The sequence below is a fragment of the Marmota marmota genome, unplaced genomic scaffold (genome assembly GCF_001458135.2).
Source record: "Marmota marmota marmota unplaced genomic scaffold, marMar, whole genome shotgun sequence".
NCBI lineage: Eukaryota > Metazoa > Chordata > Mammalia > Rodentia > Sciuridae > Marmota > Marmota marmota.
The window spans coordinates 5,947,019-5,962,409 of NW_025999960.1; the positions used below are offsets into that span (position 1 = coordinate 5,947,019).

Below are 15,391 nucleotides of genomic sequence, written 5' to 3' on the forward strand. Positions count from 1 at the left end.
AGGTCATTTAATCTAAAGGTAATGGAAAGTCCAACTCTGTTCACAGGATAACCCTATATCTCAAATTCTGCATTGCTGGTAATATAAGCTGATATGCTGGTCTGAGTGATGCCTGAATATTTTTTTTTCCAATTAGTTCAGAATCAGGGAGGAAAATGATGAATTATACCTCAAAACATAACAAATTCATTGGGAACAAAAGAAAAAAGAAGATAAATAGATGTGGCTGTAGGATGAAGGTAGTGTCCAGATGGTTGTACCTGCTGTTCTTCATAGAAATACGTGACCAAAAATATCAGGAAAGTGCTTTGTAGTCATGCACCATGTGTGGGAGTTCTTGAACAAGAAGAAGGGACTGAGGTTGACTATCACTGAGGTCATACACTTAACAGCAAAATTCTATAGGTGTCTGGAGACCTGAGATGTACCCATGAGTGGTGAGTCCTTTAGAACTAAAAGCAAACAATAGCTGAAGAAAAAATGAGTTTAGTCCAGCAATCAGTAATGTTTGTGAATCACAGTCCATCACTGATTACTGCACGTTATCAGGTGCACAAGCATGGAAAAGAAGGCATTCCTAGCTCCAGAGAGGTGTTTCAAATTCACGCCTGAAGTACTATGTAAGCTGATGCAAACACTGAGAGAAAATATTAGCAGAAGCAGTAGCAGTCAGGACTAAATGACTTTTGCTTTAGAAACTGTAAGATAATGATCATGAAAAGGATGATCAGTCAAGCAAAAAATCTAAGGGAATCCAGAGTCAGCCAGATAGCTTTGCCCCTTGTGCTGTATCAGAGACTGACAGATCAGCACTATCCTTAGGCAGGGAGTCTGCTGATTAAACAAGAATCACCCGGTCATAATCATACTCAAATGAGCCACATATGTGCCTAATTTAACCAGTAACTTACCAAGGATGGTTCCAAACATTCTAAAAGTATTTTCTTTTCCAAAGTCCCGGGCTAAATAAATAGTCATTGTTAATAAAAATACTAGAACCAGGTGAATGTTCTATGGTCACGCTATTGTTCAGCACAGTTTCCTAAAAGGAATTCACCAGATGACTAGAAATAGATTATGCCTAGTTTACCCAGATCACTAGTTACAAAACACCTGTAACTTAACTGATATTTGAATGAGGCCGGGGTCCACAAAGAAAACCAGTCATGAGCCAATTTAGCATAATCATCTAAGGTCTCATTAAATTTCAGCTGGTCAGTTCCAATTCGTTTTACTTTGCTCTTTCACATGACAGCACGTCTCTATTTATAAAACTACTGTCTATCAACAAGCCAGGGTCTGGAAACTTATTAAATTAACATATTATACTTATTTAACACTTTTTTTCACAACTTGATGATTTATTAATTTAGTGCTCATCCTTAAAGGTTTTTAGTGAACTCAGAATGTGTTTTGCCTCGGGAACTAAAACTCAATTTATCACCCTGTCAGTCTTAAATATTATTTTGAGGTATAAACTATCGCTAATGAAATGGTAAGCTACATGTTGAATTAATCTGAAAACTAGGGAGAGAATGTCCTATTTGGAAGACAGTACCTTTTACTTTGTTTACCTTAACAGACATCATCATGAACTGTCTATTTTTATGTCTACCTGGAAATTTTATCCAAACCCAAACAACCATAATAAAAGTCTATGAGCTTGACATATCAAACTCATTAGATTTCCAAGGAATGCTATTGCAATTTTACTACTTACCATCAAATTCAGCTGGTCCAACACCCACTATGATGATTGACATTGGAAGTTTTGAGGCCTTTGGAAAAAATAACACAATTAGCTTTCAATTGAGAAACTTAGTTATTAAGAAGAAGAAAATAATATTCTGAGTTTGATTTGATGTTTTCACAGATGTTCATTAACATAGTTTTTAAACGTACCCAAAATTATTAATAGAATGATATACTTGATTCCACTCTTATCCTTTCCAAACTCTCTAAGTATGCTAACCCAGTAGAGCATTTTTTCAGGAACAACCAGCTCTATACAAAACCAAGGAACGTATACTTTCATTGCTATTTTCAGCCAAAATCTTTCTAAGCTGATGCTGGGTGTCTTTAGTTGGTTTTTCATTTTCTTTCTCCTCCCTGGATCTACCAGTTGCTAAGGGATGGGGGGAACCAAATTATTGCCAGATTCATGAAATAGTACTACCATATTTTACTTCATTTATACCAAAGGTTAGAAAAAGCCATTTTCACAGTAAATGAGGAAAAAAAAAAAATGATCACTATAGAAAATAATTTTCAGAATTCTTAATTTATGTATTAAATATCCAGGAAATTGTGAGGGATACTGAATGTTTGATGTTTTTCCATCATTTGTATTACTTAATTTATATTATCACCTTAAATATTTAAATGGCAAGAAGGTGAGATCCAGCAACAGATAGATGGCACTCTATAGCAAACACATTTTCAGTCTGAAGGTCAATAAATTATGAATAATTGTTTCTCAGTGCATCATGTCCAGTTAGTTAAAACCTAAATTATTAAGTCCATATTTTAAAGTACAAACTAATGCCGCTGAAGAAAGCATCAAGGAAATTGATAAATTTCAAGCATGTCTAGTTAAAAACACATAAACATAAATTTGTCTGCCTTTACCACCTTTTTGTTTGTTTTTTCTAAGAAAATCTATAAAGCATTTGATTTTCCCCACATGTAACTGTTTTTTTTTTTCTTACACCAAACAGTTGTATTTCTCTGTGTTTTTATTAAAACTAATTTTTCATTAAATGTCTACATTGTGCCAATCATTGCTAAGCCTAGGTATAGAAGGTGAGTAAAAGTGGATATGATTTAATAGATTGTCATCTAGTAAATAAAGACTTCTATAGACAATTTAGAACAGAACTGGGCACAGTGGTATATGCTTGTAATCAAAATAACTTGGAAGGCTGAGGAAGGAGGATTGCAAGATAAAGTCCAGCCTTAGCAACTTAGCAAGATCCTGTCTCCAAATGAGAAATAAAAAGGACTGGAGATGTAGCTCAGTGGTAAATCATCCCTAGGTTCAACCCCCAGTACTATAAAATTTTTTAAAAATATATAGTAATAAAAACTAAACATACAATTAAGAATTAAAATGAGGAAAAAATCAAGTCCAGTTCTATAGAATTAGACAGCACAATTCTGTAACTGGAATGCAAATGTTAAGAAATAATCTTTACAAGTCATAACTGCATACAATTATATCAACTAACAGAGGTAAATACACTAACGCACATTAAGCTAATACTGCTACTTTCTGTTTTCAAGGCAAGAATTTTATGCCAGTTGAACTATTTACCCAGACGTGTCCTTATGGATCAATAGTGAAGATATACATGAATTACCTGGATAAGGTTAAGAATGCAATCTGCTGCAAAGGTATGGGCATATTATTTCACTGTTATGTCACCTAAAATAGATTCTGTTCTCAACCTAAGGGGCCCCATGCTATTCCTTAGCCCAAGACTCCAGATCCCTACTCACATTAACTATGGACTCCTTGGTTTGAGCCATGTCAGAGATAACACCGTCTGTAACAATCAGGAGCACAAAATACTGGGAACCATCCTTCACAGAAGAAGCATATCTGTAAAATTAAGGAATACTGTGGTAAATAAAACATTCTATCTCCATATGATAGTTGCTAAATAACACAGTAAACAAACCTTTTAATCTTGAGAAAATATTTAGACATGTTAGAAGTCTACACAATGCAAACTCTTATGTAAACACTTTTCTGAAATAACACACTGGAATAACAGCAATGTTAGTGCCTGCCGGCACACAGAAATATACGGATGCCTTAGAAGTTTGTTTTTAATAAAAATTTTACTAAGATGAGGGCTGGTTTAGCACAATGGGATACACAAGGGTTTTGGAATAGACTTGTCCTGACTAAGCAACATATTATGATCTTCAATAAATTATGTGAGCTGTCTGAACTGTATTTTGTTATCTTGAAAAATCAGATAATAACACATCTCTATATTGTTGGATGAAGTAATAAAGAATTACACGTATGGTTCTCAATATATAATAAAATTTGATAAGTTATAATAAAATAAATATAATAATAAAATGATTTCTGTTTGGAACAATATAGAGGTGATGGTTGCACCAACATTGTGAACATATTAAATACCTTTAAAATGTGCACCTTAAAATGGTTAATTTATAGAATAGAAATTTCACTTCAATAAAAAAACTGTAATAGAAGAAATGCCTTTTGACATACCCACAGTTCAAGTTCTTAATACACACGTTATTGATGAAAAAATGGGAAGAAAATTATAATACGGAAAAAAATTACATGTAGAATAATAACATTCTAGTACTTAAAGTCTATCAGAATTCTCACCAAATAATAACTCAGAGGCAGATTTTGTGTATTTGCTACATTTTACTATATTTCGTCTTTTCCTGTTCTTCATTCTAGATTCGTAGTCAATATTGTCAACTAGATAATTTTTATGAGTTCTGTGCCTGACCTGTATGCAGTCCATATCCAAGCAAACACTCACTGGTACTTGTAAGAGACATATAGTGAACAGGAAAACTACGGTCCAAGTTTCTAAAAAATTATCAGAATCACTGAATTTAAAAAAATTCTATTGACCGGCCAATGAAATTCCTTCCAATCTGAAGGACCCCAAGGGATCCTGTTTGAACAGGTTGCAGGGCAGACAAATAGCACATCATCCCAGTGAACAAGTTTTTTCTTGGACTGGAGAGTTAGCAACCATATGAATAAAAAAATGTATTTACTAGTTTCTTAGGTACTACTGAAACTAATATGTATTCATGCTTCTAATAAAATGACGGGTAACTTTCTAGACTGATGAAGAGAATATGAACAACTGATGCTGGATGTTAAGGAAGGTGCATTAATTTGATTGTGCTACAACCAATGGGAAACAATCCAAAGCAGTTAGGAACCTACTCTCTTAATACTTTTACGAAATCTCACAACTTTACTCAGGAATTCAATTTTTTTTTCTTTAATTTTTATTGTTGGTTGTTCAAAACATTACATAGTTCTTGACAAATCATATTTCACACTTTGATTCAAGTGGGTTATGAACTCCCATTTTTACCCCAGATACAGATTGCAGCATCACATGGGTTACACATCCACTGTTTTACATATTGCTATACTAGTGTCTGTTGTATTCTGCTGCCTTTCCTATCCTCTACTATCCCCCATCCCCTCCCCTCCCATCTTCTCTCTCTACCCCATCTACTGTAATTCATTTCTCCCCCTTGTATTATTTTCCCCTTTCCCCTCACTTCCTCTTGTATGTAATTTTGTATAACCATGAGGGTCTCCTTCCATTTCCATGCAATTTCCCTTCTCTTTCCTTTTCCCTCCCACCTCTCACCCCTGTTTAATGTTAATCTTCTTCTCATGCTCTTCCTCCCAACTCTGTTCTTAGTTACTCTCCTTATATCAAAGAAGACATTTGGCATTTGTTTTTTAGGGATTGGCTAGCTTCACTTAGCATAACCTGTTCTAATGCCATCCATTTCCCTGCAAATTCTATGATTTTGTCATTTTTTAATGCAGAGTAATACTCCATTGTGTATAAATACCACCATTTTTTTTTTTTATCCATTCGTCTATTGAAGGGCATCTAGCTTGGTTCCACAGTCTTGCTATTGTGAATTGTGCTGCTATGAACATCGATGTAGCAGTGTCCCTGTAGCATGCTCTTTTTAGGTCTTTAGGGAATAGACCGAGAAGGGGAATAGCTGGGTCAAATGGTGGTTCCATTCCCAGCTTTCCAAGAAATCTCCATACTGCTTTCCAAATTGGCTGCACCAATTTGCAGTCCCACCAGCAATGTACAAGTGTACCCTTTTCCCCACATCCTCGCCAGCACTTGTTGTTGTTTGACTTCATAATGGCTGCCAATCTTACTGGAGTGAGATGGTATCTTAGGGTGGTTTTGATTTGCATTTCTCTGACTGCTAGAAATGGTGAGCATTTTTAGGAATTAAATTTTTACTATTTAAATAGCAACATTTTTTAAAGCATTCTTACTAGCCCTAATTCTGAAACATGGGAGTTTTACCTTTTGTGTAATTAAAGGAAGGTTAGAAATAGTAGTGGTGAATTTTTACCAGGTTCAAAAATAATACAGAAAATTGAATATTAAGTTGACATCAAAAATACCACTTCAAGTAACTTGGCTGATTTTCTTTTGATTCACCAGTATATATGTCTAAGAGGAGATCACATTCATAATTCTCCCCATTTATAGGGGAGAGCAACTGAAGCAGATCATAGTAAACTGTGAATTTCTCTTAAATTTGTTATTTATCTTATAAATGCATAGGAATTTTGCACTTATAGTATATATGCAATTGTACTAATGCTTTATATTTCTTAACTTTGAGGAAAACTTATGCTGTAGAAAGATGCACTCATTTTATTATGTGATTCCTTCCACCACTAAATCATTTGACCTGAGAATAAATTACATTATTTTATAGAAAAGCATCCAATCCATTTCAGTCTTTATCACAATCAGCAGCATAAGTCAATGTTTTTAAACTATTTATTGTTTCTATGGCATTTGCCCTATGCAGTGGTATAGTGTTCCACTTTGTAAGTAAATCTAAATTTTATACAAATACAGTGTTGTACTACCACTTCTTCTAATTTAGCCATTTATTTTAAAAGTATTACTTAGTATTTCTTAAATATGTACTTAATATGCTACAGAAATGTATGAATTAGAAAGCCTATGCTGGCCACACCTGGATACCTCTTCCAGGAGGTGACACAGATACATGGACTGGCAGAACAGATCATATTTTAAAGGAAGCTTGTTCCTTAACAGAACCTGATGATGAATCATTCAGTAAACGCATAATTAAAACTTGCATTAAAAGTCACCTCACTGCCTTTTCTCAAACATAGCCAATCTATAATTTATATATTAATATTACCATGATCAATCTGAGAGAAAAGCTAGCTTTGTCAGGGTTGTGGAACTTAAACATATTTCTTTGGAGTTTCTGTCCAAGTTTCTAGAATTGTTCACATAAAAGCTCAGAAACTGTTGGCTCATTTTTGTGAAACATTATTTCAACTTATTATTAGTTCACAGGAATGGAGAGGGCATGAAGACAAGAAACTGGCTCAGGAATGTTTTACTTAAGGAACTCGGTTATGATTTATACAATGGATTGAATCTTCCTACTATCCAGTAAAGGAATGCATACATTTAAATATTTCAAAACAAAGGAACCATAAATTTTATGCTAACAAGTCATCACCCCAAACTACTTTTGCCTGTGTAATGAAATGACCAAATACATTCACAATGACAGGTAGCCTTGCTTCAGTTCCTTTTGTGTCTTTACCTCTGTAGCAGTGACAAAAAGGTTTAAAGAGGCAAGATGTCAGAACAGACTGGAGTTGAAGTCAGACTATTTAGGTTGGAATTTTAGCTTCACCACACTTAGCCACTCACCATACCCACTTGATTATCGGTACCATAGGAACAATAACACTATTGTAATCTCCTAGAGTTATTATGAAGATTAAAAGAAATAATCCATATTGCAGCACTGAGATAATGCACGGGCTCAATAGTGATTGTTTAGATTTTATTATTATTGATCATATGGACGAAATAAAGTAGACTACACTCTATAAATTAATTTGGAAATTCCAAAATAAAAATGTCATTTTTTTTTCAAAAATGAAAATTAATTTTGACTGATTATCTAGATTCTGCAATGTTCTCAATATCAGGAAAAAAAATAAATATAAAAAGTCAGTAGAGGGGCTGGGGATGTGGCTCAAGTGGTAGCGCGCTCACCTAGCATGCATGAGGCACTGGGTTGGAGTCTCAGTACCACATAAAAATAAAATAAAGATATTAAAAAAAAAAGTCAGTAGAACAGAAGTTGATAGATCCCTCTTTTTTATGGTACCAGGATTGAACCCAGGGACATTTAACCAGTGAGTCACATCCCCAGCCCTTTTTATTTTTTATTTTGAGACAGGATCTTGATGAATTGCTTAGGGCCTCACTAAGTTGTTGAGGTGGCTTTGAACTTGTAATCCTCCTGTCTTAGTCTCCTGAGCCTGTGGGATTATAGTTGTGTGCCACCACACTCAGCTAGATCCCTTTTTTAAAAACAGAAATGATAGTGCCTCAAAACAAGTAATTTATTAGGCAGTGGAAACAAATGGCTAAAAGGAAACAATGAATATATCTATGTCAAGTAAAGAAAATGGAGAAATTTTATGGTAGTCTGGAAATATATTTGATATTTTCACTGTATTTATTTTTGAAGTATTAAGTTGTTAAAAATATACCAGTACATAATATTCATCTCAGAAAATTTAAAATTGACATAAAATTTTAGATGAATCAAAACTTTTAAAAAAAATAAGAATGGAAATATGTTACCATAGCCAAGAAGAAACTGTGATTAATCATGAGATAGTTAAAACTACATTTTATTCAAACGGAATACCTACATACACATAATTTCCTTCATATTTTCTCTCTACTGTTATTAATTAATGAAATTGAAACAGCATAATAAATATTAAGCACTTAGTAAGGTCATTATATGGAAGCCCCCAAAATTATTTCTCCAATTTCAAACTTGCTTTCAATTTGCAAAACAATGGTAAAACATTTCTTTCTTTGGTAGATATGATGATTAGTATTGCGTGTCAATTTGGCTAGATTTAAAACCCAGTTATTTAATCAAATTATAATCTAAGCATTGCTGTGAAGGGATTTTGTAGATATCATTAACATCTACAATCAAATGACTTTTAAGTGAAGGAAATTCGTTCAACTAGTTGAAGGCCTTAACTTGTTTTGTCCTATTGTCCCAGATTTGGAACATATATAAACAGTTAGATATAATATGTAATATAATTACATAACATACAATTATAATAATAAACACACAATTATGTTACAATATAATATTAATTAACATGATGATATATTTAAGCTTTAGATTATCATTTCTAACCTATCTAATGTAGCCATGTAATTTCATTGTAACATTGTTAACATTCCTAGAAAAAGAGAATTCTATTTTAAGAATGCAGTATCAGCTTACCTGAGTTTCCAAACTGTCCACCTCTCCTATAAATATTACACTTTCCAGCACCTACAACTGCTTGAGTCAATTCTTTGAACTACATCTCTACATGTATACCTTTTTCTACATGTCTCTTATTTGTTGCAGAAACCCGATAGGGCCGGTATCAATCACAATCACATTTTCCACAAGTGATTAAGACAGACTAAGCATTTATATTGAAAAGTTTCTTTAGTTTTCAATTATAATCTTGCTAATTAAAATACATTCATAATGTATAATATTTAGCTAATTAAACAGGTATGGATTTCTCAGTATATGCAAACTACTGTGTATATACACATATAAGTATATAATTTAATCACAATAAACAGTTCCTACCTTCAATGTGGAAAATATCTACTTACATGTGACAATAGAGCAGCATTAAATTTGGTAAGTGTTGTGATAGACACATACATGGAATGATATCACAGAGCAGAAGCAATGATTCACTGTGACTGAACTGTGGTACATTTGGGAAAATGTGAAGTAAAATGGAGTCAGATGGGTGGGAAGTGGCTGGATATTGGAAGTTCTTGAATGCCTAGCTAAGATATCTGCACTTAGATTTATGACAAGGCATTAATAGATATTGAGTAGAACTTTTACATCATTTTAAATATTGTTCCTTGGCCAGCTTTGGGAAAAGATAACTGAAAAAGCCGGAAATCGGAAGCAGAGGGTTGGAAATCCTCAGAAAAGCATATAAAACCTTTGACTATTACAAATTTGATATCTAGAGTCTTCTCTATTTCATGGTCTGTCATCCCATTAATATTGTAAGTCAGCAGTCTTACTACGCAAAGATCAGTTCCCAAAATGGGCATGTGCTTAAAGTCATTCTTAAGAAGAATAAGCATTCTTCAAAAATGCCAATAGAAATGATAAAAAGCCACTAAGCTTTTCCTCATTTAAGAAATATACTTCTGAAGGTTCAAAAAAAATGAAACAAATGGACAAAGTATATACAAATATTTTCTGGACTTAAAACAAGTTTTAATAGCAATAAGTTAGTATATTTAGAATTCTTTTATTAGGTATTTGTTGATTACTTACTGCCTATATGATAGACATGGTGCTAAGTACTATAGAAATGCAGTTACAAGTGATGAATAAGAAATTATATATAAGTAAAGGTCACACTCATTTTAAATATGGTATGGCACTTGTTTTGATGTAGAAAAAATAGTATCTTGTTTGTAGTTGATAAAGTTTTTGGATGAGACAAATTGTATGTATGTTTTAATAAAAATTTAAAAACAATTGAAACATAACATTTAAAGATAAGAGAATGAAGAAAGGTATTTCTTTTACAGATCTGTAATAAGAGATAGATACACAGCATTTCCTATTGTGTTGAAAAGAAATGATGATTCATAAAAAGCATCTTTATTGTTTTTTCTCATTTTCTTCCATTTAAAAAAATAACAATAAAGAATTATTAGATTATGTCTTATTTTCAAAGAGTCTAAAAGCTTTAGCTAGCAACTACCTCTATATTTGAGAATTTACAAAATGCTGGGCAAAACATAAAATGGCAATAGAATACTATAAATAGTATATACAAATGTATCAAGAAATCTTGTGTCTGTAATTTTAATTTTTATAATGGAGATATACCAGGACAAGAAAAATTTAAAATTAATTTGTAAACACTGATGAAGACAATTATAATAACTAGCAGGAATTCACACAAAATAAGTTCTGCCATTCTTGTCTTACCTTTTTTTGTAAAAATGTGATCTGTTAGGTCATATGAATCAATTAAAATTTGTCTTGTACTAATATAATATTGATTCTGCTTTTTAAAAAAAATCATCAAAAAAACTAGGAAATTGTAGTATGTATAACATTTCTTATCCAGGCTAATATAATAAGGTATGATATGTCTTTCAAATTACAGGTAATGACCTACTAGTGTATTATGAAATGAATTTTGTGGGCCAAAATCTGAATTGGGAACAGAAAAGAATAGCATGCCATAGAAACAGAAAATATGAGATAAGAATAAGTATCATTCTATAACTAAATTTTTTGTTTGTGTATGTACAAGGTTGAGATGTAAAATTCACATTTTAGCACAGATTAGAGATAAAATGTTAGAAAAATTCAAACTAATGGGTAAAATTCACAGAGTTTTCCTTAATGTATCACTGTCATTCCGAGGTAGAGTTTCCCCTGGGGAGGTCCACTGAGGTCAGCTTTGGGTGCAGGGGTACTTTAGCATCTTGTCCATGTCCCAGATAATGGAAAGTAGAACACATTAAAATTTTTAGTCATGTCCAGCAGGGAAGTGGTAAAGTAACAGAACCTTCAGAGAACTAGAGTTTCATATGACCTTTGTACACTGATAAACTGGTGAGAATGAGATACTTTTTCAAGTTTTGGTTACATATTTGAAAGGACATAGAGATATTCCTTTTTGATTATCTCAAAATAAGACAGAGCTTCATAGGATTTGCAGTTGGCTCAAGTGAAACATTTTAGGGATTTGAAAAGCAGTGTCTAACTCATTTTTTTGCATTAATGAACAAAATGGTAAATAAGTATAAATAGATTTTCAGATTTTTAACATTTTCTCTAGAACATGTAATAGATGGAGTCATAAGCAATTATATTCTGATCTCAGTACTATGCACTATATATAGGTAAAGCACTGGGAATTTATAAAATTAACTACTATATTAATTCCAGAAGTTAAAATAATGTGCCCTATATATATCATAAAACTTCAAATTGTTGTCTTAATTGAATTCAGTCTCATTACTTCTATGCTACTATGGAACATGACATTAAGTATGAATGACTAACATAGTTGAGCTCATCATCAATCATGTTATTGCTCTCATGAAAGCTTTTTTTTTTTAAATAAAATTCCATTTTGTTGAACAAAGACAGGTCCTAACATAACTTAGTGTATGTTTCTTCACTTAACATTCTGATGTAAAGTTCTCAGCGAAGTATCCTGAGAGCTTAATAGGGGCACTACCATTTTAACTTTTTCCTCACTTTATTAGAGGTATATTAAAGAAAGCAACTTTGATGTGTGGAGTCATTCCAAAAAATATCATCATCCATTACACTAGAATAAATACCTTCTCTATTCTATACTTACCTTGCCACATGGTTAATTACAGGAGCAAAGTTGGTTGGCCCATACAGTTGGACAGATTTCAGACTCCTATAATAAGCCTCCATAACCCCTTCAATGCCATCACAGTAGGGATTTTGAGGGTTGCCATTCTGTAGAAAGTTAGAGGGCAAAAAAATTAAAAACTTAATGTCTCAGCCAGGTGTAGTGGTGAATGTCTGCAATCCCAGCAGTTTAGGAGGCTGAGGCAGGAGGATCACAAGTTCAAAGCCAATCTCAGCAACTTAGAAAGTTGCCTCAAGTAACTTAGTAAGATCCTGCCTCAAAATAAAAAGTAAAAATGGAGTGGGGATGTGGCTCAGTGGTTAAGTGCTCCTGGGTTCAATCCCCAGTATCAAAAGAAAAAGTAATGTCTCTGTGAAGATCAAATGAAAAAAAGGGAATAATACACACAGACATACATAAAGTTACTTTTAAGAGATATTCTTTTGTAGGCTTTATATAAACAAAAATATAATAAAGTGTTCAATAATATATTAATATATATTACAATGATATAAAATGCATAGACAAGAAAATTCAAATTAATCTTAAGAGAAACAGAATATCACACATTCTAAAATGAATACTGTCTTAATTTCACACATGTTGATAAATAGGTAGAGATGAACATATCAAAATTCTGAAAAGCAGAATATCAAAATAGCGGTTACATCCAGGTGGTTAGATAACTGGTGATTTTCATTTCATTCTTTAGCCTATTCTATATTTTTTTTTCAAAAATGCATGCAATGAACATACATTAAAATGAAAAAAAATTCCAAATGTATAACTTTAATCTATTTTAACTGAAAGAAAGAAAAATGTAAAATATATGCCACATGGACAATTTTCAGATTACAACTGATAACTCCAACTAGAGAAGGGATCAGAGGGATGATAATTTGGAGTGGGAAACATCAAGACAAAGTAAAAGGAAAAATATTTGAAGAAACATATGCACATTGTTCAAGGGAAATGAATATGATACTAATGAGTTCTGATTCTGGGGATGGTACCCAGATGGACAACTTGTAGAGCTTTATCTACCTTCCATGTTCTTGTCATTATTCCATCTGATTCTCCTATTTCCCATTCCACAAATAAAACTAATAATTATTATGAATAACACGTGGTGCACAAAGTTGTGCCCTTTTGCATAGTTGCATAAGACAATAAACAATTATTGTCTCACACCTGGGGAGAATCCAGAAACTGCTCAACTGGGTGGCTCTTGAACAGGATCTCTCATGAGGTCAAAATGCTGGCCTGGACTGTAGTTATCTGAATGCCTGACAAGGCTGACGGATCTACTTCCAAGACTCACAAGGCTGTCCATCAGAGGACAGATTGACTCTCCAGTGCTGCTTCTCATAACATGGCAGCTAACTTCCCCCAGAACTTGTGATCCAAGAGAGATGACAAGGACAAAACACCAAGGGCCTTTCATAAGCTATTTTAAAAAGCGGCATACCATTACTTCTACTTAATTTGCTAGAAACCAGTCACTAAGTATAGCCCACACTCAAGGGAAGGGGAATGAGTCTCCACCTGTGAAGGAGGGGCATATGGAAAATTTTGTAGTTATATTTTGAAACACAGGGATAGTCATTACATTTAAGCACCGTTAGCAATCATTTTGGCCTGAGTGTGCTTATCTTTAAAAAAATCACAAGTAACTGGCAATCTATAATTAAAATTTGTTGAATTTTATATGCCAAGTTTTAAAGTATTTACATATATAATTTTTATAATAACCTCTAAAAAGGTAGCTTAAAGTACTGTCATTATCCCTGCTTTATAGATAAAGGAACTGAGGCACTGAGATCATCGTATGCCCAAAGTTACACAACACAAATAGGAGATCTAAGATTTGAAATTTAGTTAGTCTAACTCCAAGGCTCACTCTCTTAATCACCATTACATCACCACATTATGAAACCCTAAACTTTTCGCAAAGTTGGAGAACTTGGAAACTGAGCCAGAAATTACCAACTACTTCAATTTTGTCATTTGTAAGAAAAGGATTTTTAATCATTTTTTTCCTTTTATTATTCTCTCTTCAGTTTTTATTAACTCTCACATAATGTTTTACATAAAAAATTATAAAAGACCTCTGTGAATTATAAAATTGGTTACACAGATTATTTGAAATTAAAGTGTAAGAGTTTAACATTTAGCACAAAACAGTTGATGATTGGTTTTGATGTTAATCTGAGCTGGCCTATTTAACCTTCTTTTAAGTAAGATTTTTATGGTGCTCTTTTCCCTTGATAAGATATGAAACTAATTAAAATTAAAACTCATTACCAATTTTGAACATATAAAAATGTAGTATGTATCTGCCTTAAGGGAACAATTACAAACTAGGATAGTTCTGAGCTACTTTTTGATCAGCATTTTAACATTGTACTGGGGGTTTTTATTTCTTTTTCTTTTCTTTTCTTCTTTTTTTTTTTGTGAGAGAGAAGAGAGAGAAAGAAAAAAAAAGAGAGAATTTTTTAATATTTATTTTTTAGTTTTCGGTGGACACAACATCTTTATTTATTTATTTATTTATTTATTTTATGTGGTGCTGAGGATCGAACCTAGCGCCCTGCACATGCCAGGCGAGCCTACTAAGGCTTCAGCCACATCCCTAGCCCCAGGGGTTTATGGGGCTATGAAACTATTTCCTTCTTTTCCTCTAAAACTGAAATTACAACAAGGCTCATGTTTTGTTTTGTTTTTTTCTTTTGGTAGTGGGAAGATAATCATTAGACCCTATTCACCACATGGATTGGTTTAAGCTTTGATTTCTGAATTCTTCCTAAACCATAAGTTGCTCTAAGGTTTCTTCAAATGGCTTAAATGATAATAAGAATGTGTTGTAATATAAAATCATATCTTCTTTTTCACATGTGCTCTGTATTATGTCAGGATTATTTTAAATATTTTACGGCTACTCAAAGGAGATTTTTCTCTTTTTAAAAAAATATTTTATAGTTACTGATACATCTTTATTTTTTATTTATTTATATGCAGGGCTGAGAATCGAACCCAGTTCAACAACATGCCAGGCAAGTGCACTACTGTTGAGCCACAGCCTCAGGCCCAAGGAGATTTTCTTTTTTTTTTTTTTTT

The 15,391-nt window shown here is 32.9% G+C and overlaps 1 protein-coding gene across 1 annotated transcript in view; it reads right to left on the bottom strand.

Annotated features, from left to right (window-relative positions):
• The window catches only part of Cpne8 (copine 8), a 193,049-nt gene that overhangs the window by 12,620 nt on the left and 165,038 nt on the right, over positions 1 to 15,391 (bottom strand). Inside the window, exons 16-18 of the mRNA XM_015493226.2 lie at positions 12,254 to 12,381; positions 3,499 to 3,601; positions 1,721 to 1,778 (exon numbers count right to left, since the gene is read on the bottom strand). Of these exons, the coding sequence (XP_015348712.1) occupies positions 1,721 to 1,778; positions 3,499 to 3,601; positions 12,254 to 12,381 (289 nt within the window). The remainder of the gene's footprint in view (positions 1 to 1,720; positions 1,779 to 3,498; positions 3,602 to 12,253; positions 12,382 to 15,391) is intronic.